General features: G+C 56.7%; 6 protein-coding genes across 7 annotated transcripts; 3 read left to right on the forward strand and 3 right to left on the reverse strand.

The window, feature by feature from the left end:
• Nucleotides 1-498: 498 nt before the first annotated feature.
• LOC131215719 (uncharacterized) lies at nt 499-26503 on the reverse strand. Its single transcript, XM_058210111.1, has 7 exons — nt 22866-26503; nt 22705-22784; nt 2426-4282; nt 1514-2363; nt 1275-1437; nt 1013-1217; nt 499-945 (listed from the first exon to the last, which is right to left on the reverse strand). Exons 1-7 carry the CDS (start codon nt 26501-26503, stop codon nt 707-709), a joined length of 7032 nt encoding a protein of 2343 aa, XP_058066094.1. The 3' UTR covers nt 499-706.
• LOC131215014 (uncharacterized) lies at nt 4461-7365 on the forward strand. The gene is made up of 2 exons (XM_058209384.1): nt 4461-4523; nt 4596-7365. The coding sequence occupies exons 1-2, from the start codon at nt 4507-4509 to the stop codon at nt 5848-5850; spliced, it is 1272 nt and encodes a 423-aa protein (XP_058065367.1). The 5' UTR covers nt 4461-4506; the 3' UTR covers nt 5851-7365.
• On the reverse strand, nt 5801-7644 carry LOC131215011 (uncharacterized). Its single transcript, XM_058209380.1, has 2 exons — nt 7509-7644; nt 5801-7432 (listed from the first exon to the last, which is right to left on the reverse strand). The coding sequence occupies exons 1-2, from the start codon at nt 7523-7525 to the stop codon at nt 5884-5886; spliced, it is 1566 nt and encodes a 521-aa protein (XP_058065363.1). The 5' UTR covers nt 7526-7644; the 3' UTR covers nt 5801-5883.
• Nucleotides 7761-9374, forward strand: LOC131215013 (uncharacterized). The gene is made up of 2 exons (XM_058209383.1): nt 7761-7880; nt 7944-9374. The coding sequence occupies exons 1-2, from the start codon at nt 7852-7854 to the stop codon at nt 9346-9348; spliced, it is 1434 nt and encodes a 477-aa protein (XP_058065366.1). The 5' UTR covers nt 7761-7851; the 3' UTR covers nt 9349-9374.
• LOC131215012 (uncharacterized) lies at nt 9415-11142 on the forward strand. 2 transcript variants are annotated; one of them, XM_058209382.1, is made up of 2 exons: nt 9415-9502; nt 9570-11142. In XM_058209382.1, the coding sequence occupies exons 1-2, from the start codon at nt 9495-9497 to the stop codon at nt 11083-11085; spliced, it is 1524 nt and encodes a 507-aa protein (XP_058065365.1). In that variant the 5' UTR covers nt 9415-9494; the 3' UTR covers nt 11086-11142. The 2 variants fall into 2 exon arrangements, with proteins under 2 accessions (XP_058065365.1, XP_058065364.1); XM_058209381.1 differs by having other exon boundaries at nt 9454-9502; nt 9567-11142.
• On the reverse strand, nt 9497-12536 carry LOC131215015 (reticulon-4 receptor-like 2). Its single transcript, XM_058209385.1, has 2 exons — nt 12374-12536; nt 9497-12304 (listed from the first exon to the last, which is right to left on the reverse strand). The coding sequence occupies exon 2, from the start codon at nt 12209-12211 to the stop codon at nt 11147-11149; it is 1065 nt and encodes a 354-aa protein (XP_058065368.1). The 5' UTR covers nt 12212-12304; nt 12374-12536; the 3' UTR covers nt 9497-11146.
• Nucleotides 26504-27103: the final 600 nt, after the last annotated feature.

Below are 27103 nucleotides of genomic sequence, written 5' to 3' on the forward strand. Positions count from 1 at the left end.
TGTGAACCGAGCCTCTATTTGATTTCCCACGATTTCCATCGGTGAAGAAATCGGTGCGTGGCACGAGCGGTCGCAGCAAGCCCTGGTGCGAAGGGGCGCTCCCTCCTCGGTTGACTCCTTGGGTGAGCCGCATCGACGAAAGGTTACAATTGGCGCAACAGTGTTTTTTTTTTCGGGCGGCTTCAAGAAACACACCGATCCTTCGAGTGAGTGAAAGTGATTAAGTTCGCAGAATAATTAGTTCACACGGTGAAAAGGTTGCAGAAAGGTTGACTGCCTGACGGCCTAAAATAATGCTAGTCAGGGCTGTGTAGCACAAGCATTTGACAGTGCAACTGTTCTAGCCGTCCAAGGAGCCTACGCCTAGTAGAGTAGATTTCTCAACAAGGCGACACACTCGTCCTGCGGCTGCGACGGCTGAGTTTCTTTCTTCAATTAAATGCACCGACACCGTCGGGAGAGTAATTTTCGAATTCAATATACATTTACCATGCGATATAACAACGAAAAAAAAGGAGAAATAGAATAGGATGAAACAAGTAAGTAGCAAATTTACATACACTATCTACACTAAACACTAACACTAAGTATATATGCATTCTAACTGACTAAAACCGTATTCGAGCATTCTCTTTAACAGCCCTGTACAGCGCGCTACTTTACACAACTCAATCTTCAAATGCTTCCTGCCACCGAGCCTGCGGGATCACTTTTTGCCTTGCCCTTGATGATGGTTATGCTGATGGTGGTACTGGCTATACTGATGATGATGCTGCTGGTGGTGGCCCTTGCTGGCAGTATCGATGTATTTGGAGGTATAGGTCAGCAGCATGTGGCGCTGCTTGATGTGTTTGGCCCGTATGTGGGGCGACGGAATTTCCTTCGTGTAGTTGCTCGGGAACCATCCGACGGCCCCGTCCCGGATGCGTTCACCTTCGTACCAGCCTGTGTATTGGAACCACAAGCACATTGTTATCGATTTGCGCCACCCAATGTAACTGCTGCTACCTACCGTCGGCCATTTTGCGATGCACGTGCACCACATCCTTGATGTCGAGATCGAGCTCGTCCGGCTGGAGCGCCTGGTACGGGTGGACCGCGATCACCTGCGGACAGTCCCACTGCTCGTAGATCTTCTCCTCGGGGTTCTCCGAAGCGGGCGGTTCCGCCACCGTCAACCACCGCTCGCGTTCCGTTTCCGACGGGCAGCTAACAATCTGTGAAAGTGAATAACGTGAGTTTGCGTGGCGCTTCTTTTGGGTCCGCGCTCTTACCATTTCGATCGTCTTTCCCTCGTGGTTCTCCAGCAGCGTCATGATGATGAGGTTTTTACCGAGCGTTTGCATTTCCTTCGCCGGCAGTCCGGGCACCACGTCCCCGGAACTCACCGCCAGCAGTGCCCGCTGACAGTAGTCGACCACTAGGTAGCTTTCATCACTGCCGGGAGGGGGAGCGAAAAACAAGGGTAAGCATGAAGAACTTGCCAAACGTGGGAAGGAGAGCGCGTCATTACCTCTTCTTTTTGGTCAGGACGAGCAAATCGGTGAACAGGAACGCGTACACGTTGCTTTTGGAGAACTTTTTGCCGAACGTTAGCTTTGCGTCGTCGCCGCGCCACAGCAGGTGGACCAGTTCGCCGCGTTTCTCCAGCTTCCGGTGCATGCTGCTCGGCGCCGCCCCGATGCCGCACGGTACGATCGGAAGCGGCCGGATGTGGGTCGGGAACTCGATCTGCCGCGACAGCAGCTCCATCTCGTGCATCTGCTCGCTCCGGTGGGCGGCATCGTTGCAGCGCGTCAGGATGCGATTGATCAGGACGAACGTTTTCTCCCAGCTTCCGAACTCGTCGTCGTCCGTCCGGCACCGCTGCAGGACTGCGTCGAGCAGGAGGCGCATGCGCGTGATCCGCTGCATCGGAAGCATCAGGAACGAGGACAGGCTGAGGCTGCAGCAGACCGGATCCGACTCGAGCTCGGCCAGTGTTTTCGCAAACTCGGACTTGTTGGCCTTCAGTGCCTTCAGCGTGCGATCGATCTTCGCCTGGTGCTCACAGTACGTGACGTACACGTGGAACTGCTTCTCGGCGTGCTTGTAGATGCTGTGGCTCAACCCGAGCAGCATGATGTTGTCCTGCCAGCAGTTCTCCAGATCACACAGCAACCGATCGGAACACTCCTGCACGGGGATGATCGAGGAGAAGAGCGTCTTACGCTCGGCCGACGACAGGATGCGCACGTCGCGGAACGCCGGGTGGTTCACGAAGTGCGTCCGGAGCAGATTGAGCGACTTCAGGTACGATGCCTCGGACGTCAGTATCTCGAACTTGGCCTCCTGCAACCGCTTCTCCGTCGGCGTGAGGGTCGCTAAAACGAAGCGAAAGTACATTAGTGAACCGTTGAGGGGGGCCGCAGGATTCGGAACTTACCCAGAATCTCCGAGTTGCGCACCTCCGGAATCTCGCACCAGAGCGTCCGTAGTTTGCCGACGTGCGGTTCGATCAGTTCCAGTGCCGTCGGTCGGGATGGTTTCCGAAGCGATGGGTGATGCCGGTGATGCCTACCATTGTGGGCGGAGAACTCGCTGCCATCGGTCGAGCCATCGCCACTGGAACCGCCACTACCAACCCCGCCATCGCCACCGCCACCAGCGTCATCGTCGCGGTCTGCATCCCCTCCACGGCCACGGTCCGAAATCTTCTCGTACCCATCGTCGTACAGTTCCGCCTGGCCGTTAATCTCGGCGTCGATGTCGCGCGTGATCGACTCCAGTTTGGCCGCGTTGTAGATCTGATAGAGCGGTTCGTTCACGAACATACTGTGCGAGTGGTCATCACCCGGGCCGCCCTCGCCACCGGTCGATACGCCGGAGCTTTCGTTCGAACTGGCCACGGAGGCCCCGCTCGTTTGGTAGATCTCGGCGTACCACGACGCGGACGACGAACCGTTCGTGGTGGCCGTTGGCGATGCCAGCAGTGGCATCGTCGGCCCGTCCTTCAGTGACGGTGACGGTGACTGCAGGAACACTCCGCACTCGGCGTACCACGAGGTGGCTCCCAGTTTGCGTGCCGGGAACTTCGGGCCAACCGCCGGTTGTGGGCACGATTTGTGGGTCCCTTCGACGATAGGTGAGACCACCGGGGATAGGGGTGGTGGTGGCGGTGGAATCGTAGGCCGATTCGTTGGCCCACCACTCGCAACCGAAGCGATCGACCGGCGGCGGGTATCCTCGCACGAAGGGGACAGCAGTGACCCTGGCGTTCCCGTCGCACCGGGCATTGCCTCGAGACCGTTGAAAATGCCCGAATCCACGTCCGCACCGGAAGCGCCACCACCGGCCGTGGTGGTCACGTAGAACGTGCTCCGCGAACCGTTGAACGAGCTGCCAATGTTGAGGTTCGTCGAGTCGGACACTAGGGTCTTGCGGAGCTTCGAGCGTAACGATTTACTGCTTTTGGGCTTCTTGGTCCGGTTCGATGTTTGGAGCGGAGTGCCACCGCCACTGGCCACCGTCGGAACGGTGCTCACGTTGCTCGATTCGCTCGTACTCCGGAGATCGGCGGTGCCCCCCAACACCGGTGCCGGTGGAGGGCCACTAGAAGGCGAGCTGGGTGCAGAGGGCGACGGCAGCAACGAGGAGCACGAGTGTGAGTGAGTTTGCCGCCCACCACCGGCCACCTCGCTGTTGACGTAGTCCTCCGGCGGTGGCTTCGGGGCGGCGGCGGCCGTCCCGCCTAAAGGGAGCGGCAGCTTGAACGCCGACGCCTTCGCTTTCGCCACCTTCGACGACGGTTTCGGTGGCAGGATGGCATTCTCGTACGTGGCCACTCCGGCCACGGCCTTTGCTGGTGGTGCCGGTGCCGGTTGCTGCTGTTTCCGCTTCGAGAACTTGTTGAAGCCCTTCGCGATCTCCGACTTGGACAGGGTGCTACCCAGGCTCTTGATCTTCTGCACCAGCACGTAGACCTGGCTGGCGGAGGGTGGCGGATCGGGCAGCTTGGCGTTCCGGATGTCCACGCCGCTATCGGTGCGGTTCCGGTGATTCTCGTCACCGTCGTCGCTATCGTCGGAATCGAACGAATCAAACTCGTCGTCATTGGCAAGAAGCGCTGGGTCCGATTCGGCAACAGCAGGGATCCCGCGGTGCTCGTGGAAGTTGACCTGGTGGGCATTCGTTACACCGCTGGCCACGGTGACCCGCGATCGTTCGCCATCCGGTCGGTGGTGGTGGTAATAGTCGTTCGATCCGATCGAATACAGTGACTCATAATGGTGATCGGAATCATCTGCAAGAAGACAAAAACGGTGTGGGACAGAGATTAGAGATTGCGCACATCAGACGATTAGATTAGCGACTCGATTAGAGACAAAGTAGAATGGCACGTCTCGCTTCCTTATCGACACATCCCAGACCCCTGATAAGACCCTGATTTGATCTCGCAGATCGCGCCGACAACAGCTGCGATTAGGCCGAGCTCAATCTTCAGTACAACGTCAGCGCCGTGCCGTGATGTACACCTTCGTCCTGTGAGTATCCTTTCGGACCCGCGGGAACACATTTTGGAGCCAATCGCAACCTGTGACCACCTTCGATTACAGGCTGTGCACCGCCGTTGGCATTGCGACGGCTGCCGGATCCACCACCGAAACAGCGGCTTGTGCCAGCGAGAGAAGTAAAGTGTGCCTTGTAAAGTCGCTCAACGATGGATCTGAATGGCCGGATCTGGCCAACAGAACCCAGCTGCAGGTGGCCAGCGGGCACCTTAAAATGCTGTCGCGTCCGATGACCGACCGGATGGAGAAACTTCGTACGCTGCAGCTCGAAGGACTGCAGCTGGAGAGTGTGTTCGTGCGGGCAAACTTTGAGGAGCTCCGGCTGAGTGGCAACAGGATCGTGAACCTGTCCACCGACGGCCGGGTCAGTGCTTCATCGTCAGCGCACCGCCTAAAGGTGCTCGATCTGCGCTCGAATCGCTTCGCGAACGTATCGCAGCTAGCCCCGTTCCGGAAGCTGGTGGAGCTACGGCTCGATGGCAACGCCATCTCGGTGCTCGAGATGGGTCCGTTCCAAGGGATGACCGGGCTGCGGTGGCTGTCGGTGGCCGGCAACCGGATCGCTAGTGTCGTGCCGGTCCCATCGCCACCGCTCGAGCTCGGTGAGCTCGTCCACCTATCGTTGGCCTCCAATCAGCTGCAGGTGCTCGAAATGGGCACGTGGCAGTTGCCGTATCTAGAGACCTTGCTCCTGGACGACAATCAACTGGTCGAACTGGCAGGGCTCCAGAATTTCGAGCAGTTTGTGAGTCTCGCCCGACTCAATCTGGTCGGTAACCGGTGGAGCTGCCCGTGGCTGACCGGGGCACTAGCGGACGCCGGCACCATCGTGATCGACCGCAGCCAGGTGGACTGTTCGTTCGAGCAGGTGGCCGGCGTATGCTGTCAATTCGCGGCGGCCACCCCCGGGAGCGCGGAGCAGCCGTTTGTGGCCGAAACACGGATCGCCCGCGAGAAGATGCGCACGATCGAAGCCCTTCAGGAACGGCTCCCGCGCGAGTGGGATCTGTTGGTGGAGCGGTTCGAGGTCAAACTCCAGGACCAGCTGAACAAAGCGCTGGCCGCCGGTGCACCGGTCACCCGAAAGGATGTCGAGAAGTTGCGGGGCGAACTGGCGACCCTAGTCGAACACGCCAAGGAACTGGAGGCCACGATGGCCCAAAAAGTACAGAACGAGAAGCGATTGGTTCATTTTATGATCGACATGAAAAACCGACTACTCGGCCAGGCCATCGAAACGGACGCGCTGGTGGCACAGTGGGGCAGCGAATGGATCGAGCTGACCCGGCGCTTTAACTAACCGACGACAAGTTTATTAATAAACGAAAAAGATTCACAAGAAATCCGTGTTCGATTCGCCGTTGTCTTCGCTTATTTGGGCGAGGAATTCGAGCAGGGCTTCCACCTTCCGTTCGAGTTTTTCGGTGACACGTGCCTGGAGCGTGCTGCTCTGGGCGACGGCTCGGTCCAGCAGCTCCCGAATGCTGTCCATGTCCTTCGACTGTCGCTCCAGCACGGCCTGCTGTTTGTAGGCCTTATCGGTGTAGAGTTGCATTTGCTGCGTGCTTTGCTGCAGCAGTCCCCGAAGCTCCTTCAGGGCCGTCTCGTGCGCCACGCTGGTCTGGTGCCAGCTGCTCCCCAAGGTTGTGTTTGCGTCCGCCAATTGTGTGCCATTCCAGCGCTCGTTGATCGCGTCCCGTACCTGTTCGATCTGGTCCCTCATCCGTGACTCGAGCCGGCTTACGTCGTCGTCCTTTAGTTCGTCGACTGTCACGGCCAACGACTTGAGTGCGGTGTCCGTCCGGTTCTGACGCTCCAGCAGATCCTCGAGCCGACCGGACAGTGTGTTGTGGTGTGCCTCGATCAAGCGCACGGTGGCGTTGGCACTCTCCAGAAGCGTGCGGTTCAGGTTGGTGATGTTCTTCGACAGAGCGCCAATCTCGGACCACTTGCTGTCGTACACGTCCATCGCGCCCGGTGCAACCTTCTCCGAGGTGCAACAGTGCCGGCCCATGCGCGTCAGCTTTTCCTCCTCGCAGCGTCCGGCCGGGTCCTGGTCGAGCGTAAAGCGCTGATCCGGCACTTCCATTGCGTATAGGTTCTGCACCAACAGCCAGTCACAGTTCCAGCGATTGCGGGCCACCTCAACGTGCGCCAGGGCCGGGAACTGATCCAACTTTCCCTCCACCCAGTTCAGCCCGTTCGCGGTCAGGTTCAGGTCCGCCAACGATGCGAACTCCCAGTGCTGCATGTCCAGTGCGATGAGATCGTTTCCGGCGAACGACAGGCTGCGCAGCTTGTCTAGCTGTAGCGGAGCGCTCTGCGGGGCGAGCACCACCGTGGTCAGCTGGTTGTGGGCCACCGACAGCACCCGCAGTTCGGCTAGTTTGCCGAACACCCCCAGGTCGAGGGTGGTGAGCTGGTTGTGGTCCAAATTCAGGACCCGGAGCTGCACGAACCGACTGACCACCGTCAGGGCCGTGAGTCGATTGTTCGACAGCTGCAGCGTCCTGAGACCGAACGAGGTGCCGTTATCGTCGTTGTCCACCACCAACGACTCGATGGCATTCCCCACCGCCGACAGGTGCATGAGTTTCGGACCGACAAACAAACTCTGGACTCCCAGTCGGTCCAGCGTCAAGTCGTTCACGTCCGGCCACTTCTTCAGCAGGGCACGCGTGACGTGCGGTATGCGTCCCGACTCGACCAGAAGGGATCCTTTGATCGGACCAAACCGGGCGTCGCCGATGGCGGCATCCGTCTCCAGCACCAGCTCCTCGATTTGGCACTCGGTTCCCCGCGATTGGCAGAAGTACTCGTTCGAAAACCAACCTTGAGTTGGGGCTAGGACCGACGAAAGGATCACCAGCACCGTCGCCGCACTGTCAGGAACGGGTTGAATCGTAAAGCTTCTCGCCGACAAGGAAATGTGGCCGTGCGCAGGTCGAAGTTACTTACCACACAGCAGAAGTCATCCTTTCTGGGCGAGTTAATACGATGCGCCACCGACCGATGGAGAACGCGGATTGAGTCGCAACATCCAAATGATCGGTGGCTTATCTCCGCCACTCACGGTGCTACAATGTCTCATCCCGGTTGCTGATAGGAATCTGTCTGATCGGCGTAATCTGACCTCGTTCCATTTTGTGACCTCCGGCAACCGTCAACGATTTTGTAAACCGTTCCAGTAAGTTTTGTGCCAAACAAAGTTGCCACAGGGCCTAGGGAGAGCTGGGCCCGCCGAAGGATCGCCAGTTTGTGGCTGGCTGTGGCGCGGAACCGCAGCAACGATCGCAGCGCAATGTTACTACGCTACTCCTTCCTGTGCTGGTAAGTTCTTGGAGCCGCCTCTACCTTTGGGACCGCCTATATCCTCCTGTGTGTACTTCCCAGCTGTCTGGTGGTGTCGTTTGTACGGCCACAGACCACTCCAGAAATTGCACTCAAGTGCGCATCGGCGTCGTCCCTGGCGTGCATAATCAACGGTTTGCACTTTGACGACCCGAGCCAGGAATTGACGCTACAGGATGCCAGTGGTCGAAAGTATCTCGCCATCAAAGCTGGAACCATCAAGGCGTTCCGCACGAAGCACTGCGACCGGTTCCGTACGTTCGAGAAGGTGACGATCGGTCGGACCGGTCTGGAGGAGCTGTGCATCGCCCGTGAGTTCGTGCAGGTGTTGGCCGAAAACAACCACCTGCACACGATCCACCCGGACACCATCGATGGAAAGGACTACAAACTTCAGACACTGAAGTTGTCCAATAATCGGCTCAAGAGTGTCGCAGATCTGTGCGCCTTTCACAACCTGCGGGAGCTCCACCTGGAGCACAACCTGCTGTCCACCCTGGAGATGGAATGCTTTGCCAGCATGGCCCAGCTCGAGCGGCTCCTTCTGGCCGGCAACCGTATCAACCATGTGAATTCTCCCCCCTCTCTGTCGCTCCCCGTCCTAACCGAGCTGGGTCTGCAGAACAACACGCTGACCGTGCTGAAGGTGGCCGGTTGGAGTATGGAATCGCTGGCCCAGCTCCAGCTAGCCTCCAACAACCTGACGCGTGTCGAAGGCTTAGACGGGCTGACGGAGTTGAGCAGCGTGTCCCTGGCTGGCAACGATTGGCAGTGTGCAGCGCTCGGGTCCATGCTGACCGTGTTGCGGACGAACGAGGTCCGGATTGCGGATAGTGACGCGAACTGCGAGGGCATCGGCGACACCAGCATCTGCTGCCAGGTGCAAGAGTCCGCCACTGCCGAGGGTGAGCTTTTCGATGAGCTCAAGAAGTACGATACGCTTGAGGGCAAGTACATGGCCAAGACCAGAGAGCTAGAGGACCGCTGCAAACAAATCGAGGCCAACCTCAGCAAGCGACTGCGCGAGGTCCAGCAGAGCATCGCGAAGGGACCGGAAGAGTGTAACGTTTCGTCGGAGGTGGAGTCCTCGGGCGACGAACCACTAGAGACGGGTTCGGGAATGGAACCGGATCAGCCAAGCGGGAAAGCCACAGCAACTTGCGTCAGGGTAGCGCCCGCAGCGTCAGCTCCGGCCGCACCGTACACTGACTGCACGGAGGACCTGAAGCAGTTGCAGGACGACATGCGGAAAATGCGGGATCAGTTCGAACGCACGCGGAAAGCGATGGATTTCACCCAACGGGATCTGTCGCTGCACACGAAAGTAATCCGGCACGAGATGCGGACCGCCGTCAAGCGCGGTGCGGACAAGTTGCGGGACGTCCAGGCCAGGCTGTCGATGTTTAGGGCCCACGTGAACGACAAGTGTTCCACAATAAAGAAGTAGAGTCCGAGCGATCGGTGTAGCTGATACGGGGCCTCGTTGTTGTTTCCATTTGTTTGATAAGGACGAGATAAGGCAAGAGGTCCCTAGCGCTGGCAACAGGGTCCAGTAGCGAGTGAGTCGCCCAAGTGATCGGTTCATTCCGGACCATGCTCTGGTAGGTACCACATTACGTAGGTACGTCACGGGTACTGATTGGCGCTTCCGTTCCATCTCGTCAGCAGCAGTGTGGTTGCGTTGGTTCTGGCCCTAGCCACCGTCCAGGCTGTCCACTACGGCTGTGAGCCGGCCACCACCAAGGCCGATCGAGCGTGTGTGCTGAAGGATGTTCAGCTTCTGACGGACGAATCCGTCCGGAATGCTTCGTTCGACGCGGACCAACCGGTGCTCAGTATGGAGGGTGGCCAGATACCGCACTTTTCGCTGGAACTGGCCCGGAAACTACCCACCGTGCAGGATCTCACCCTCAGCGCGATGGCCATCCGGAACGTTACGATCTGGAGCGGTCTGCGGCACGTCACCGTCAACGGCAGCGGTCTGGAGGCGGTGGACTTTGAGCCGGGTGGTGTTGACCACCAGCTCAGCTCCCTGGTGCTAACCCACAACCGACTGCAGGCCGTGCCCCGGTTCGACGGGAAGTTCCAACGTCTGCGGGTGCTCTCGTTGGACGGGAACCTGCTCCAGAGGGTCCTTCTGTCGGATTTCGCCAACCTGACCGAACTGCACAGCCTTTCGCTGGCCGCAAACCAGCTGCTCAGTGTGGAACTGGGGGATGTGCCGGGGGGCAACGGGGCGCTACTGCTCAAGCTGCGGCACCTGTCGCTGGCGGGGAACAGGCTGGTGACGCTCAAGTTCACCGGTTGGCACCTGGATTCGCTCACCACGCTCGATCTGTCCGGGAACAACCTCTACCTGTTGGAGGGCGAGCTGCAGGACCTCGGAGCTGCCCTGAAGCGTATTTCGTACGCCGGGAACGAGTGGAGCTGCGATTGGCTCAGCAAGGCGCAGCTCTACTTTGAGGAGCAGCAGCGAGTCACGGTCAGTGATCGTGACGAGCCCGCCCGCTGTGAGCGGCTTTCGATGCGGAACCTACAGAGTGTCTGCTGCTTCGAGCCAGCCGAGCACGACTTCTCAACCGACGTGTTCGGGGCGCACTGGGACGAGCTGAGCGGGTTGCAGCGGCGCTTCGATCTCTTGCAGTACGCGTTCGAGACGGAGACGAACACGGGCAAGGACCGGATCTCCGACTGGCAGCATCAGCTGCGGGAGCCGTTTGAGCGGGCCACCGCCGTGCAAGCGGAGCTCGAGAGCTCACTCGTCCACCTGAAGGCCGCGGTCAAGGAGGAAGCGGATCGGTTGGGGCGCCTAGCGGACACCGTGAAGCGGTCGCTGGCGGACCTGCAGCAGTCGGCGGAGGATCTGCACCGGCGGCACACGAGGCCTACACCGTCGATCGATGCGATCCACCAGCGGTCGTTCGGGATAAGCATCGACCTGGCGCGGACCCTCGTCGATCGGCTGCGCAAGGCTATCCGGGTGTACGCCGGTCGGACCGACCAGCACGAGAGCCGGCTGCGCAGCTTGGGCGAACGGGCCGCGCAGCTCCGGACCCTGGTGACGCAGCTGGACACGAGCAACCGGGCCCTCGAGCAACGGATCGCGCCGATGGAGAAGATCGTCGACACGGCGTACCGCTTCGTGAACGCTGACCCGGCCTCTCCGATGCATGTTTACAGTTAGGTCTTTGTTCCAATAAACTCATTGCGGTACAACAACACACAACACAGGGCATACGCCGGACTTATGCTTCTGGCCGGTTGGCCGCACAAAGCTGCTCGATCTGGTCCAACCGTTTCGTCAGCCCGCGGAACAGGGCGTCCTGTTTGCGTTCCCGTTCCTCGAGCGCATCGATCTGGTGTCGGGCACCCCGGACTTGCTGCTGCAGCTCATCGACGATCCCGGTGCGGGTCACGAGCAGTAGCATCGGATCCGGAGCGGTGGCGTTTTCGGCACAGCAAAGCCGCCCATCGAGCAGTGGTCCTGCCGCGCACTGCGATTCATCTTCCCGCACGCCCGGTGCCATCTGGCGACCGGCGGCCCGGTCCAGCATTCCGGCGAGCCAGGCACAGTTCCAGGGGTTGTGGTGAAGCTCCAGGGTCCGCAGCGACGGTAGCTCCTCCAGGAAGGTCAGCAAAAAGCCGAGCCGATTGTGGCTCAGATCCAGCGCACGTAACCGTTCCATCCGCCACAGGCTGGTGTCCAGGTGGGGCAGTTGGTTGAACTGCAGGAACAGTTGCTCCAGGTGGGGCATCACCAGGGGCGGATCACGAAGGGCGCCGAGCGTGGTCAACCGATTGCGCTGGAGCGTCAGGATTTTCAGCTGCCCGAGCGGTGCCAGCTGCTCGAGGGCGATCGATTCGAGCAGATTTTCGTGCAGATACAGCTGCTCGAGAGCAGTCAGCCGGCGCACGCCACCAATGTCCTTGAGCCGGTTCTGGTACAGATGTAGCTGCCGTAGGGGCAGCCCTTCGACGGCGTCGATCCGTTCGATCGCGTTGTAGCTCGCGAAGAGGATCTCCAGCCGGGGACAACCGTCCAGCGAGAGGTGCTCCACCTGCAGCCGGTGTATCATCAGACTCTCGGCCGTGGGCAGGGCAGCGAACAGGGCGCGATCGACCGTCGGCAGGGTGCTGTTGCGAATCCAGATGGCGGTTGCGTTCGCCGGAAACGGTCCGTATGGTGCGATCACATTCTCCACCACACAGTAACCTTCGGACGTTTCCACGCACTGGGCCGGCCCGGGAGCCGGCGGGGCCGCCACGGAACAAACTGCAGCCACCGCGAGAACCACTTGCCAACGGCCCATTGTGCCGCGTTCCGATTTTTCACGCTAACTTACCGCGAGCGACAGAATGCAACTGGCGCGGGCCGACGATGTTGCCCCGGGGTGGGGTGCTCTCTTATCAGTCAAGGGCATACAAAGGGTAGCAGTTAGCAGGACAATGCATCGAACACGAGCTCCACTCACCGAGAAAAGCGGACACCAGCTGCAGCTCAAACCGATCACTGTTCGTCGCCGTCGGAACCGGGTCCTCGTCTTCGCTCGCTATCACAGGTTGTGGGGCGGTCGCTTTGGCCGCGTGCTTCCTTCTCGGCGGCACATCCGGTGGACGGTGGTCCGGCGGTTTCGAGGACAACCCGGCACCGCGCCACCGATCGTCCGGTTGCCGAATGCGCAGTGAGGTTAGGTGCACGGGACGCACCGACCTCCACCGATCTTCACCGGATTGGACGCAATTTTCGTACACCGGATCCAGTCGGCCGCCCGGAGATCCTTTGGCGCTTTTCGCGACAACACGGCGTCGATTGGCACCGGCACCAGCAACGTCACCGTCCACTGGCACTTCCGGCAGGGCGGCAGGATCGCACAGAAACACGGAGGACGTCGAGGACACGAACACTTCACCGACGGCCCGGGGTCGGCGCTTACGGGGCACTGTCCCTTCGGTGGCCGCCGAAAGTCGGCCACCTGCATTCGTTGGCCACGCTAGCGCCATCTGGGCACGGAACCCGTCGGAATCCGTTGTTGGAGGAGGCTGCATCGCCACCAGACGGAGTCGTTCATATTGGGAGCACTATTTCGCGCACAAACGGGGGCTGCGTTCACTCACCACTGGGTTATGGCTTAAAGGCAGCCATAAAGGACGGGATTTGCTATAATTTTTTTTAAATCATTTCCGTTAACTGGGGATCACTTAATGGGGGGATCGGTTTTTTGTGATAAAAACAATGCTAATGGTGGTTTTGTGATCAAAACAATGCCAATTATTTTGTGGCGTTAGATTGCTACACATGACTTATGGTGAAAAGTTCGGCCATTTTAAATTATCACCTAATCTTTGGCAGCTGTTTTACTGTGTTCGTGTCTTGGCCCACCGGCGATTTTTTGCTCTTCCAAAAAATGGATGGCAAGAAATCTATATTAAATTTTGTGTAGAAAACGAAATTAAGAGCGCGGACGCATTCAAAATGTTGACTGTGGCTAATGGTGAAGCTATGCCTTTGGCCTTTTCTTGTTTCTAAAATTCAAATTACCGCCTTTTGGTCAATTAAATCATGAGAAGGCAGAAATCGCGGGTGAGACAAAACTCTTTCACGCAAAAAAGCTGTAAAAAATTAACTGAGCTTTGAAAATAGCGCAAATTTTCAACATAAGTGAGTGACTTATGTAGCAACATTACGCACCAAAAAACAAAATCTAAAATCAAATAAAGCATTTTTTTTAAATCACAAATTCCCGGTACTTATTTGACAGAATGTACAGTTCGCTTGCGCCACCGCCACGAAACGCGGATTTCCTTACCAAACCCGGGGGCCCACCGGAATCGAAAGCCAGTCTCTCTGCCTTCAAAAGGCGCCCAGTGTAATGGTGGTGCGCGGTAATTAGTATGCCCGGTGCAGTGTGGCCGATCGTCACCCGAGTTTTGGCAACCGATCATCAATTTCATAAACTTTTTAATCATTTCTATCGCCTACCGCTCGTCCGATTAAGGGGTGTTGGCCAGGCCCTTGAGGCCGCTGCAGAAAACTTTCGCTCAACGAAGCACGAGGCGCACGGATGTGAAGTGTGCAATAAACCCATCCGGTACGTCACAAAATGCACGACCGATTTTATATTGCCCGGTGTGTCCGACAGATCCACGGTTCTGGATTCGCACGATGCCCGGATGGCGCTGCTTTCCGAATGTTTCGAACCGGGACCGGCGTAGCGTTCACAGACAAACCACACACCTAATTGGACCGTGGCCATTCACTGTGAGTTTCCCGGTTACTATTAGAGATAAAACCCCGCGCAGGCTGTAAACAAAATAGTTTCACCCAACCGGAGAAAATGATCGTTTCCGATTGCATCCGTTTTGCGTTACGGATGGCCGGTCGGTCGGTCGTCCGAATCGTCGGTCCTTACGCAACGCCAACCGGTCATTGCCGCAACGGCAAAAATAGTTCAATTTAAAGGCAATCATTCGATTATTACGTGGCCCACAAGAAAAAAAAAGATCACATAATGATCGCCGTCCACGAGGCGGCAAAACATTGTTTGTCAACTGCGCACCGGGGACGTAGTCCAAATTCGCTACGGATTACGGGCAGCTTCCGGTTTGGTTCTCGCACCTGTGATGGTCTCTCGAACCGCAATCATTCTGACGGTCTCGAAGTTGGAAAAAAGTTTCCCATTTCCAGCGTTCACTCGGCCGAAGGTCGTGATGTCTTCTGACCATTCCGTTTCTATTCCACACCGACGTCGGTTGTGATTTGAATTTGCGATTAGCGTCGCCGCTCGAGGTCAGGCCCGGGCCGTCTTTTAAACTTCTTAATTAACTTTTTGTTTCGTTTGGCCCAGATTCGAGCCAGGGCTATTTGGGGGCCACAGTGAAAGGGGTGGCCACCACCCAACGGATTGGTCACCAGAGGTGTGATCTCTTTGATTACATTCCGGAGCACACTCTGCAATGGGGCGGGCGGGTTTCGCTTTACGGCGCCCGCTACCCAGTTTTTGTTACCTGTCCGGCTTCCGAAACACTGCGTGAGATCGGGCCTGAGAAACAGGGGGCCAACCATCACCGACTCCTATCGCTTAGCGGAGCTGTTTTTTCTTCTAAATTTAGTAAACTATTTGATTCGCAATCGTCCGCAGCGAAAGTCTCCATTACTGTACAGAAAACCACATTAAAACCCCATTCTGGTGTCACCGCTGGCGGGTTAGAGGTTTGTAGGCCACGAATGATAAAATCGCGACCACAAATGATGATGAGGCCCGCGCATCCGGTGTGACATCCATTGCGACAACATAATAAAGGGGCTCGCGATGTGTGTTAAGGTTTAGCAAAAAAAAAAACACAGCCTCAGAATTATCGCCAAACTGTTGCTTGCCCAGGTTTTCACCACTGCATTGTGATGACAATTCGCGGCCCGGAGGTCTCGCAATGCACTCGAGTGGAGTTTGTTGCTTAGGCACACGCAACAACCATCCCGCGAAGGTCAGTGTTGGGCGATTTACATCGGAATCGTTGCATGAGCCTCCAACTAAACGGCTCCGAGCTAATGGAAAGTCTCTCTCATAGAACTCTTGTTGAAATTCCTCCAAATAGGAAATTGGGACCAGGTGGACCTCGCGAATCATTGTAATAAATTCAAAACCTCGGCGGTGACTGGTGGCACTTTCGTTCGCATTGTCGCGGACCAGATTGCGGCCCTTTAGCACGCCTTGGAACCGAGAATGCCGATCCCACGGATGATAGCATACGAAGGTGGTGGCGGCCCATTGTTGCGTGGCCGGGACCTAACGCTAGGGCGAATCGGCGTAACTGACGCGCGCCCACCACACATGCGCAACGCGGGTTGCACTTGAATGCACACTACTGACCAACCAGCAGACTAGCCTCCAACAACGGCAGGGTCCAAAGGGCCCACCGGCCGATGATGCTATCTGGTTGGGGCTGCATAATTCACACGCGACGACGACGAACGACTGACGATCGTTTCGCGCTGCTGTGTTCAAACACTGCCTTTTTTGCGGCTTGCCCGTTGTGTTTGCCAATCGAACACGCGGTTCTTCTTCGCGCACTTCGCAAACACGCCGCCGGTTGCGGTTGCGTAACGCAGAAAAGGAGCGCATCTTACGCGGAATTAGCAAGCGAAAGCGAAACCGCGCAAAAACCCGGGCCGTCGCCGAGAGAAAGAAATTGCGCTTCGGTAAATTATGATTATGAATCCGTCGACAACGGGCTCGTCGGTCTAACGACGATTGTTTTGAGACGATGGCACAGAAAAACGGCCGGGCTGCGGTCTGGTAAATTTCTTTCAGCATTAGGGCGCCGCGACACGCTCTCGTTTTTTGTGCTGTTTGCGGTCGCTCCACCGTAAGTTAAACTAATTTCTTTTCACGCGGGCGTTACATGACGTGGTTTAGGCAACAGGTTGGGGCCGGTCACAAAATTGGAGAGAGAAAAAGCATCAATCGCACCGTGGCACGCAAATGCACCAGAAATGCACTTTCACGCTGCCACAAGCCATTAAAAGCTGCCCGACGTAGGATTTGGTTTCGCGGGACCAAAAATGGTGTTAATCGATTGTTTGTTGCTGGGGGAGGGCCAATGATTGATTTAGGCTCGCTCGTCGGTTGGCTAAATGTGGACCGTTTTCCTGTTAACACACGCAGCTCACACGTGCGCCTATCGCAAAGGAGATAATCTCCGGGCGTATTAAATGAAATTGGACAATTAATTGATAATCCCCGGTCGAATTGATCGTGAGCGCGCCGCGGGAAGGAAGCGGGAAATTAAAAGCCGCTGAAATTATTGCAGCAGTTGAAAAATTGGTAATCAAATTTTAATGCGATCAAGTACCGGTCAGGTTGGGAACCGGTTACATAAAGAGCGGTGGCGCTTCTTTCCGATCCGATTGGGAGCTTTCTTCTTGGGAGGCGCGATTTACTCGCCGATTTTTGTGGCCTTTGGAGTGCCCAAACAAACGACTGGCACGACTAATTGTGGCGCCGGGTGTGTCCTTGCCTTCAACATCCTGCCAGCCTATTGTTTAGAACGCCACATTCCGCGTATTGTTTCGGGATTGGGGGCCAGCAACGCTTCCGTTCCCAGCGCGACGGTGAGAGACTTGAATGCTCGAGGAAGTGAGGAAGCTTGTTAGGGTCAGTTAGTTGACAATTCCGGTGCTAGCGGTTCGTCGCCAAGAGTCACGCAGTTGTCAATTAAAATAAAATCAAAAACCCGTCACGAAGACCCCAACTAATCGCCTGATTGACGCTAACCTTGACGAGGCCAGGCCTCATCAGCGCCGGTAGCTGATGATCGACCGTGTTGGCCCTATTATTGTGGACGGTGAAGTAATCTCCAGCCGAGCCACTTCGAGAGCCACTTATCGAGTAACGATCCTCGAGGATGGGAGGCCTTACAAAATCCCAACACCCAAGGTCTCTGAGAGAAGTGTCCGAAAAGTGTCCGAAAGCTGTTCGTTCGAGTACAAGCATTTGCTCCGTTTTTGTGGCCACCTCTCCACACCGGCACACAGGTACTAAACCGGTTCCGGTAGGCAAACAAGTTCACGCATGTGCAAAACAAGTCCCACACGTCGTAGGTGTTGGTGTTGGACCCTAAAAATAAATGGACCACCTGGAACCAAAAGTGCCGACTAACGCGGCGAACCGGTTACGGTGGAGCATCCACTTAAGGAAACTTGATCCAGATCCAGAGTGACTCACGCACGGCTCCGGCTCGCAGTCACGAGCAGCTTATTATTGGTCGGCCAAGCGTTTGGCACCGCATTACGTCAGAGTGAGGCCCTTGAAGAGTCTTCTAACCAGAAGAAATGATTCCGTTCGCCGAGCGTCTTCGCGGGGTCATGGGTTAACCACAAGTCGGGGAGTGCCCGACGTCGCCACTGAAGCGAAGTTCCTCTTGTCTGACCCATAACGCCCCGCATCGGACAACGAACTCTCGGAACATTAATGTGAGTCTCGGGCTGGTTGACTTTCGCGCCGGGTTCCCGATGCACTTTCGATTCGAATTAAGCATTCAATTGGCGGCGCTCCGTGGTCCGTGGCGAGTCGGTCCTCGGCACGCATCATTGGACACCCCAGCGCCATTTATTACCGTCCACTGATCGTTTCAATCAGTTTACGATCGTCGTTTCCCCGATTCGACGGGGCAACATTAGTTCCATTCTCCTGCGGATCGCCATGACAAAACTTCCTACGCTGACTTTTCGGGAGGGCTTTGCGTATGATCTCATCGCGTGAAATGATCGCACGCAGCAGCTTTTGGTTGACCTTTAGTGTCTGCCTTGGTGCTGGTGTTTGTGCCACGGCGATGAATTCTTGGTCTGGCGCATCGATAGTACCTGATACACGTCGGTACACTAGCCTAGCTCACAACCGTACGAATCTCACATGTATCGCAGATGCAGAACAAGTTTGCGGTGTGGTTAGCCTTGGCGCGACTCGACCCGTCGCCACCGGTTATTATCCGCGAACCTTTTTTTCCTGACAAACCACTTCTTGGAAGTACGTCGTCGTGTACGTCCCAACTGAAGTTGCAAGTGGATAAACCGATCTTCATCTGGCCACTTCATCTTACTCTCGGCAGCCGTGTTAAAGTTGCCAGTCCGTTATGTTTCGCCCTCCTCATTAAGTCCGCCTTCGGCCCCCCCTGGAATGTTCAGCTCCCCGAACGGCCAGTGGTCGTACTAATTTTGGGGAAACATGACACAACTTCCGCTTGGTGCTTAAAATCCGATCTGACAACCTTTCCACCGTGTGCTGGAGAGTGTTGTTGTGGCCCGGATTTAGGCCAACGATCCGGATCCAGACAGTTAAGCTGGCATCCGCACACTACCGGAGGCGGTGAGCGAGATCGTGCTCGAATCCGTCTTGGGTTGTGGACATTATGGCCGCTCTGAAGTGCACCGGATGTGGGTTATTATTGTAAGCGATAAACCACTCTGCCCGAAACCAAAGGGTTAGCGAGCGCTGGACCCACAAAAAAGTGCTAATTACCAGAGGCAGGTTTTCGGTGGTATGTTGTCGCTAATTGGCAGCCCAAGCGGAGGCAACCCATTGAGTGGCCGACCTTGAAGGAACGACCGGCTTTGGGAGAGCCATTTCGGCAACAATCTTTCTCTTGTTGCGTGGCTTAACTTAAGCTGTTTGTTTTCAGTACACATTGTTGCGAATAAACAGATCGAGCGCTAAGAGCCTCGCCGAGTCTGGTCCTAAACGGATGGGGCTTAGCAAGGGGCTGAAAGTTGTTTACAGTAAACATTCGTTATTAATTGGCCCCACTCGAACTGGTGTTTCCAGTTCCAGGACCCGGGTGACTCTTTTCCTGGTTTTGCACTTCTTCGCTGCCTTTGGCCGGTCGGGATGCAGATTTCACGCCCGACTCACAAATGACCACTTTTAACGTGCTGATGCACCCCGCGTCGCCAGTATTTTATTGCCATCGACGGTCGGCTCTTCTGCATTCGAATGTGGCCACGTGACGCAGGAGCGTGTTTTGGGGCAGCAACGGATTTTGAGGAAATCCTTCTTAAAGGCACACTCACAAAGCCCGGTGCAGTGGAGGGAAGAACTGGATCGTTACATAACACGATCACGATCGTTTGACGGGGGGTGTGCATTTGGGAAGACACATTTCTAACACACTTCGGCAGCCCATCAGCTCATAATGTGTCGTTCCGCTACTGGGCCGCCCCAAACACAGCGCCGCATTCCGCAAACAATCGGCAACACCCACACTGGCGCAGAGCTCGTCACGCAACAAAGCGCACCGCGTTTCTGGTTTCTGCTCGCCCAGATCCGGCGATGCAGTTTTTCGTCACGGTGTAGGGGTGTCACGCACGGGGTGTTATTAGCTGACTAATTTTCCGTAAACTCTACTTTTCGCGTTTCGAGCCGTTTCGACAAAACACGGTGCGATTCAAATCGAATAAACATTCGTTCAGCACACAGTAACAACGCATACACGCAGACCGGCCGATGGTGTTGAGGGTCACGTTGCGCCTCGATCAAGCGCGCAGACTCACACTCTCAAGATGAAACCTTTTTTATTCGAAAACACAAACACAAACGCGTTGTTGTTGGCGAACTGAAACCACGAAACAACGAAACGTGCGCACGCCGTCACGCGCAAAAGCTCACTAAAATGGTGCGCTCGGTGGCCCGCCACATACAGCCTCGTGATCGCTGGGGATACACTTAGCTAAAGAGAGAGAGAGAGAGAGAGGGAGGGCGAGAGAGGGAGTCAGGGAGAGAGAGTCGCGATGTCCGCGAAGGCCACACCACCGTCTCTCGCGCTGTCGCGCCACAAATCGGGCCGATTATGGGGCTTCGGCCGGCGAGCGATCTTCGAAGCTGCGCTCGGTTAAAGGCCACCGGCCGTGATCCGTGTGAGGCAGTGAGATTATTGGGGGGGAGCCGTTTTGGAGAGCAAACAGTGACAGTGGCCATCGGCTGTGAGGGGGCAAATACTATGCAACGGGCATCGGTTACTTCTACGAATGACCTCCTTGAGAGGGTTTTCATGTGCTTCCTGGTTACAAGCGCCGAACGGTATTGAACATTGGAGCCAATTCAAATGTCTTAAATTTGGTAGCCTAACACTTTTGAGGTTGGAAAGTGTCGCTGGTCTCAAACTTTTGACGTCCGGTGTACGCGGAGCAATAGCGGCCTGCTTTGGTGTCGTGCACGGAGACTGCTTCTTTCAGTTGACATTTAACTACAACTTTTGGATGGTTGCTATGTGGCTTCATTTATTCTGGGGAGAATTCTGAAGCTGGTACTATTAAAGTCTGGTTTGAATTCCTTCTTGATTCATTTGGTATTATTGGCTGAGAGTTGACTATTTGAAACCAGCGGCCAAATAGCAGACCTTTAAAGAGTACCCCCATTGCTTTAATTTCCTATGGTGGGGATTCACAGACGAGACACGACAGGTTAATAAGAAAAAGTATCCTTCACATCAACGGGTGGGCAGCCTCAACAATGCGTTAGTCTAATGGCTAACGCGTCCATTCCCTCCTTCACACTGCACGATCTGCCAATTTTCTTACATAAACTCTTCCATTTCCAAACGAACGCCTTCGTTGAGTGGCCGCACGATGATGCGTTACTTTTTGTCGATTTAATATTTGGTAATTTATTTACCGCGCCGGCCCCCGCATCGAAGGGGTTACTGCGAAATTTCACACCCCCACGGGGCGGCCACTTTGCAGGACAAATCCACGTTCCGAGTTGAATCGCGTTCTTTCACCGCCAAAGACCAATTTAACGATCCTCCAAAGACACTGGCCGGAGGCACCCACCGAAACACCGGCCACCTCCCCCCTCGGACAATGCCAATGTCATTAGATGATGCAAAACTGTGAAAAGATCAAATCAAGCACAGCGTGTGTTTAGTGGTTAGATGCGGTGCGACTGATGAGCGGGCAGCACCCATTTTTTTTTTTCGCTGACATTTCGAAAAAGAGCACTCCATCCGATCATCTTCACGCGTGAGCGGCGGCCATTTTGCACCGCTTTCGATCACTTTTTGGTGGGTGGGCAGCAGCGACCATCGCATCGCAAACGCATCGTCAATCAACGGCGCGATCGGTTGAGAAATTTGAAAGGCCCGAAAGGAGGTTCCATTGTGCCAGCGGGAAGATCAATCAGCGGGGTCAATTAATTGCTCAAGTCACTCGGTCTTCCTCTTAATGTCTCTCCCGTCGCCAGCAGAAGGGGTTCCCGACGCACTCTCGGGTGCCTCCGTAATCGATTGTGAAGCTGCAGAAAATGGCTTGCGTTCTCGTCACACCATTCGCGACCCACACATACACGTGTGTTGCGTATGCTGCGGCTCATCCCGAACAACGATCAGGATGACAATGGGTGCAAGTGCACTTCTTTTCGGTGGCGCAATGCACCCGCGCGACCAGAGACACTCTCGTCGTCCAACCCGCCCCGGGGAGACGAGGTCTGATTAGATTAATTAACAGATGTGCCGGCACAGATGGAACCGCATGCATTTCTCCCCGTATTCCCAGCCGAAGGCAGGCTGCCAATGGGAGGATTTATGTTTGTTTTCCCCCGACAAGATGTGCCTGCAAGTTTGACTTACATAAGAGTTTTTCTCCATTAAATTTAGTTGCCACCAACCGTGCGCCGGTTAAGCTGGGAAAAGATCGTCAGATCGTGAAGCTTTCTTTTCACATCACCCCCAAGCATGACTCGACGCGCGAAGAATCATAATTGCTTCTCCCAGCGGCAGCTCTCTCATCGATTGACCGTGTAACGAGCGATGACGGTGCATTGCGTGTACGTTGCGTGCGGTGTGAGCCGCTCGCGGTTTGAGAATGACACATTAATCACGAAAAACAATAGTTAAACTCATGTTTTACAACCCGCCCGAATTACCCCCCATACTCAGACTCGAAAGAGGAACTCAAAAGCTGTATCGCAAATCACCAACGTTCCAACGCGCTGCCCGGATTGCATACCTTCAGGCGTTTCCACATGCGCAGTGTGTCTCCGCTAAAGCGCCACCTATCGGCGGGCCGTCGGAAGCAAACGAATTTGAACGGAACGGGCGGTCAAAATAATGTTTCGAATCGCGATGCGCGCGTACCGAATAGGAATTTGAAAGGAATTCACGCGCCGCGACGCTTCATTAGCGCGGCGCAGAATACCGTTCCGCCGTAACGGGATCGTAAAAGGGCAGCCGGTGGATAGTGTGTCTCGTGACGCCCAGCCGCCCGGGAAATGATTTGCATAACAGAACGAGAAGAAGCTACGGCTGCGCCACTTACCGTCTATCTTCGTGTGCGAGATGCGCGCCACTTTTCGCGATCTTAACGGTGTGTGGTGCGTCCGCTTGCGTTCCCGTACGCTGTTTGGGGGGACAAGAAAAGGAGAGCTCGTGTTGTGAGAAAAGTGTGTCTCCGAGAGGGCGGCTACACGCATAACTTACACAATAAAGTTTGGCCGCTTCGGCCCGGTCGGTGGCACTAGAAGTCCGTTCGGTGTCACGGTGGTCCCATAATCGTCATCGGAAATGTCGGTCCATTCGGCACTGTTGTTGCTCGTGTCGCTACCCCGTTCACTCGGTGGCGTCAGGCTCGGCAGCAACCCACCCGTCGTGCCGTACAGGCTGTTGGTGATCTGATCGGAGGCCAGCGTCGTCGTGGACCCACCGATCCGCTGGTGGTGGAGGGCCAGCTGACGCACGTACTCGATCCGGGAACCGATCGATTCGTAACAGTTGGAGGACACCAACGACACATTGTCTCCGGTCGGAGACTGTTGCTGTGGTCGTTGCTGCTGATGGTGCTGCTGCTGCTGCTGCGATCGGGTCGATCGTGTAGCGGAAGACGCTGGTGTGCCCTCCGATAGACTGCCCTCCAGCTCACCGGACGAGCCGGCCCCAATGCTGGCCGGATCGTCGTAATCCAGCCCATCGTCGGCACTCCGAATCGTGTCGTAAATGTTCTCCTCGTAGATGTGTCCGTGGGGTGATTTGTCCAGCAAATCTCCGCCCGGCCTCGAGGGAGCCTCGGAGGCACACTCGACGGCAGCGAAACTTTTCGTCGGTTCGCTCACGCCCACCGGCGTGGTGCAGGGCGTAGGCGCACCGAGCGAAGGATTATTGCGCGGTGGCAGTGGAATGTCGTCCGGTTTCGGTGGCCGCGGTGGGATCTTGCTGTACTTGATCTTCTCGTAGTTCGACTGGTACGTCACCTGCAGGTGCTTCGGTAACGTTTTGGGCGACGCCGATAGGTTGCGCTTTGGTTGGGGCAATGTAAGATCGTTGCTGCCGGCCGGACCCGGTGGTGGTGGCGGCGGAGGGCTACATATTTCGTACGTGTCCTCATCGCGCGCCGCCTGAGTGCACCCGTCCGGTACACCGTGCTCGATGGATTCATAGTTCTCGAATGATTCGTAGCTGTTCACACTGACGGTATCGTCCGGTCGGAGCGTTGAGTCTTGGCAAGGGCGGTCCCCTATCCGCGCGATACACTGGTAGAGGTTGTCCGAGTCTCGTTTCGATTTGTGGATAAACGATTCAATTTTGGTGGTCAGCTCCACCAGATCGATCGACGGGCTCGAAACGGATGCCGACGAGCCGACCACCGTTGCCGAACCGACACCGTCGTCCGGTTGCGTAACCAACTCGTAGTCATTCTCCGGATGGCCGCGTTGCGTTAAGGTACGTTCGTTAAGACTCTGCCGGCCCACGGTCCCACGGAAGCACGGGAACTGGTGATCGTCCATCGACACGGACTTGTTGATCACGACCGTGTTGACGGCCTCGACAAAGTTCCGCTGACTAGCGTGGGCGCTTCCGAACAGGAACGAGGCATTCGGTCGCACCTGGAGGCCGCTTTCCTCCTTCTCCTTCGGTTCCTGAACCGGTGGTACCGATCCCGTTCCGTTTGCGAGCGACAGATCGTTGAAGCTTTTCGACAGATTCTCAATCCGCTGGCTGGCCTTGCTGATCGCTTCAAGGATCTTCTGCTCCGAAGCATCTTCCGCCGCTTCCGGGGCCGGATTTTCTTCGATCACGATCGTTGGGATTTCGATGGACGAAACAAACGATCGGCGAGCCTCCTTCGGTGCCGGCTCCGGGGAGTCCCGGAGCACCACCGGAACTGTGTCGGCATCCGGCACCGTTGGCTCGATTTGTATCTTCTTCGATGAGCGAAAAGTTAACCGTTCGTAGATCTTCGATACGGTGCTTTTACTCTTTTTCTTCTCCTTCACTTCAGCGATCGGCGGCCCCTCCGCACTCGGTGGAATACTTGGAAGCGTGATCACCTCACCTTCGATCGGTTCCGGTGCCCGGGCAGCACTGAAGGGCTCCTCTGCCGCCTGTCCATCTGTGGCATCGCCTTCCGAAGGTAGCGGATCGGTAGGATCTTCTGCCAGTTCTTCCGTCGTGGCCGCTGGCTCCACACTTTCGCCCTCAGCTTCGGTTCGGTCCTCCCCCTGACCCTGAGCCCTCTTCGACTGGTCCTTCGTCGTCTTCAGCAGCAGCACCTGTTCGCTTTTGTCCGGCACCTTCGGCTTGCTCCGGCCCGGTGGCGGTTTGCCCGTATCACCGCACGGGCTGGTCGCGTCCGTTTTGCCGCGGTTCCGGTGCGGTTCAAACATCTCCAGCACTTTCCGAACCCCGAGTGAGCTGCGGCCCGTCTCGGCCCACTCGGGCCGCCGGTAAAGGTTCTTCCGCAGGCTCGGCCGCTTCCGGACGCCGGTCCGGCGGAGGGACGAACTTTTGCTCGAAACCGAAGCCACCTCGTCGGAGCTCTCGGCGTCGGCGTTAGAAGCGGATGAATGCTTCTTGCGCAAACTCGAACGGCTCGAGGTGTTGCGTGCGGAAAGACTCCCGTACCCATCGCCGGATGCCCCCAGGCCACTGCCGCCACTAGCGCGGGTATCTTCCAGCACCTTGTAGGCCACGTTGCCGGCCCGGTGAATGTAGCCGCCCCGTTTCTTGACCTCCTCCAGCAACCGGGCATCCTGCTGGATCATCTGGTTGAACTTGCTGGTCAGGGCGGCCACCTTCGTGCCGTTGCCGGCCATCAGCCGCCGCCGGTACGGGGAACCGTTGTTCAGGAAGCTAATCTTGCGCGTCGGCGTGTTACCCCCCTTCCGGGTGGGTGATGCGCTCGGTTGGAGAGTGACCGGAGCTGGGCCGGGCTCCTCCGTCGGTGGCACCTCATCTTCCCCGGCTCCGGTGGTCACACTCTGGATGTCGACTCCGATAAAATTGTTGACGTAGTTTTCCACCCGCAGGGGCATTTTGTCGCGATGCGGCACCTGTTCTTCGCGCGACAAGGCGCGAATGCCGGCCAGCTCGGTCCTGCGGGCCCAGTGTATGTGGTTGCCCGCCGGGCTCGCCGTAGCCAGCGGAAACGAACGACGAACGGTGCCACCGGTGGCCCCGGTGGCCGTGGCCGAGGCCCCCACACACTGCCGTTTCTCCACGATCACCGGTGCGCTCCGGTCGGGGCTAAGCACCGCCGTCTGCGAGGATCGCTTGTGGCCGGCCACACTCTCCAGCAGGCTCGTATCGACGGCCAGCAGCGAATGGCGTCTCCCGGAGCGTCCGATCGATCCGTTGCGCTGGAACGAACGGGACGTGGCCTTCGGGGACGGGGACTTCCGGTGGAGGGCGCGCGATGCCACCGGCGCACCGATTGTGGCACTTTTCGCCTTCCTCGTCAGCGTGTCGACGGTCGCCCCGGTGGTCGTAGATCCGGCCAGCAATCGGTTGTTCCAAAACTGCCGCAATCGCTGCACACTGTACGCTGGCACGGGCGAATCGGACGACGAGCGGTCCGAGGATGATGACTGGGACTGGTCCAGTCCTGCGCCACCGCGCCAGTTTCTCGGTGACCTCGGCGCCGGTTGGGACTCGGTCTTGACTTCCTGGGAGCCTGCTTTAGTGATCTCCTCCGGCGCTGACCGGTTGCCAAAGAAGTAGAATCGTTGGATGAAGCTGGACACTTTGCGCGTGTCCTGGCCGGCGTCCTTCTGCTCGCAGCCCGGACGCTTCTCACCAACCACCACCGATGTGGTGGTGGGACTGAGGTTGCTTGTGACGTGCATCTCGGCTCGTGGCTTGGGCCGGCTCAATAATTAGCTCAGTTCGGGACCTAAAACGACACAGAGAAAGAGAGAGAGAGAGAAACATTATTAATCGTGTCCAGAAACCCGAAGTGTTAACCGCCATTCTTCATATTGTTTTTTGTGTTCCCAAATGTTTTGCTATTTCGTGGCAAAGTCACGGTCACGAGGGGCCACTTTACGCCGTTAATGCACCGCGCGCCACGCACTCTGCCAAAATTGTCCATCACGGCGGTAATGGCTGACGTCACGCCGCGTTTTTACAAACTCCTCACGGCTCCATTGGGAACACTTGTGCACGTGGAAGTTGTCCCGCAGAACCAGCGGTGGCCAATATTAGATACCAATCCGTCTCACAGGAGTCAGACCCGGGATGTGTAATATGCGTCCGTTGCTGGCTGATTGATTGTTTCAGTGACAGGAGCGTGAGGGCTGATAAATATTTTGCACCAACCGTCAACGGCGGCGGCGACGAAGACGTGCCCCGACATGGGTCCACGGTCCACGTTGCGTAATCGAGAAGGAAGTGTTTTGGGCTGCGGAGGCTCCCCGGATAACACGGCACGGCGAAGGCTTCCCTGG

The sequence above is a fragment of the Anopheles bellator genome, chromosome 1 (assembly GCF_943735745.2).
Source record: "Anopheles bellator chromosome 1, idAnoBellAS_SP24_06.2, whole genome shotgun sequence".
Taxonomy (NCBI): Eukaryota; Metazoa; Arthropoda; class Insecta; order Diptera; family Culicidae; genus Anopheles; species Anopheles bellator.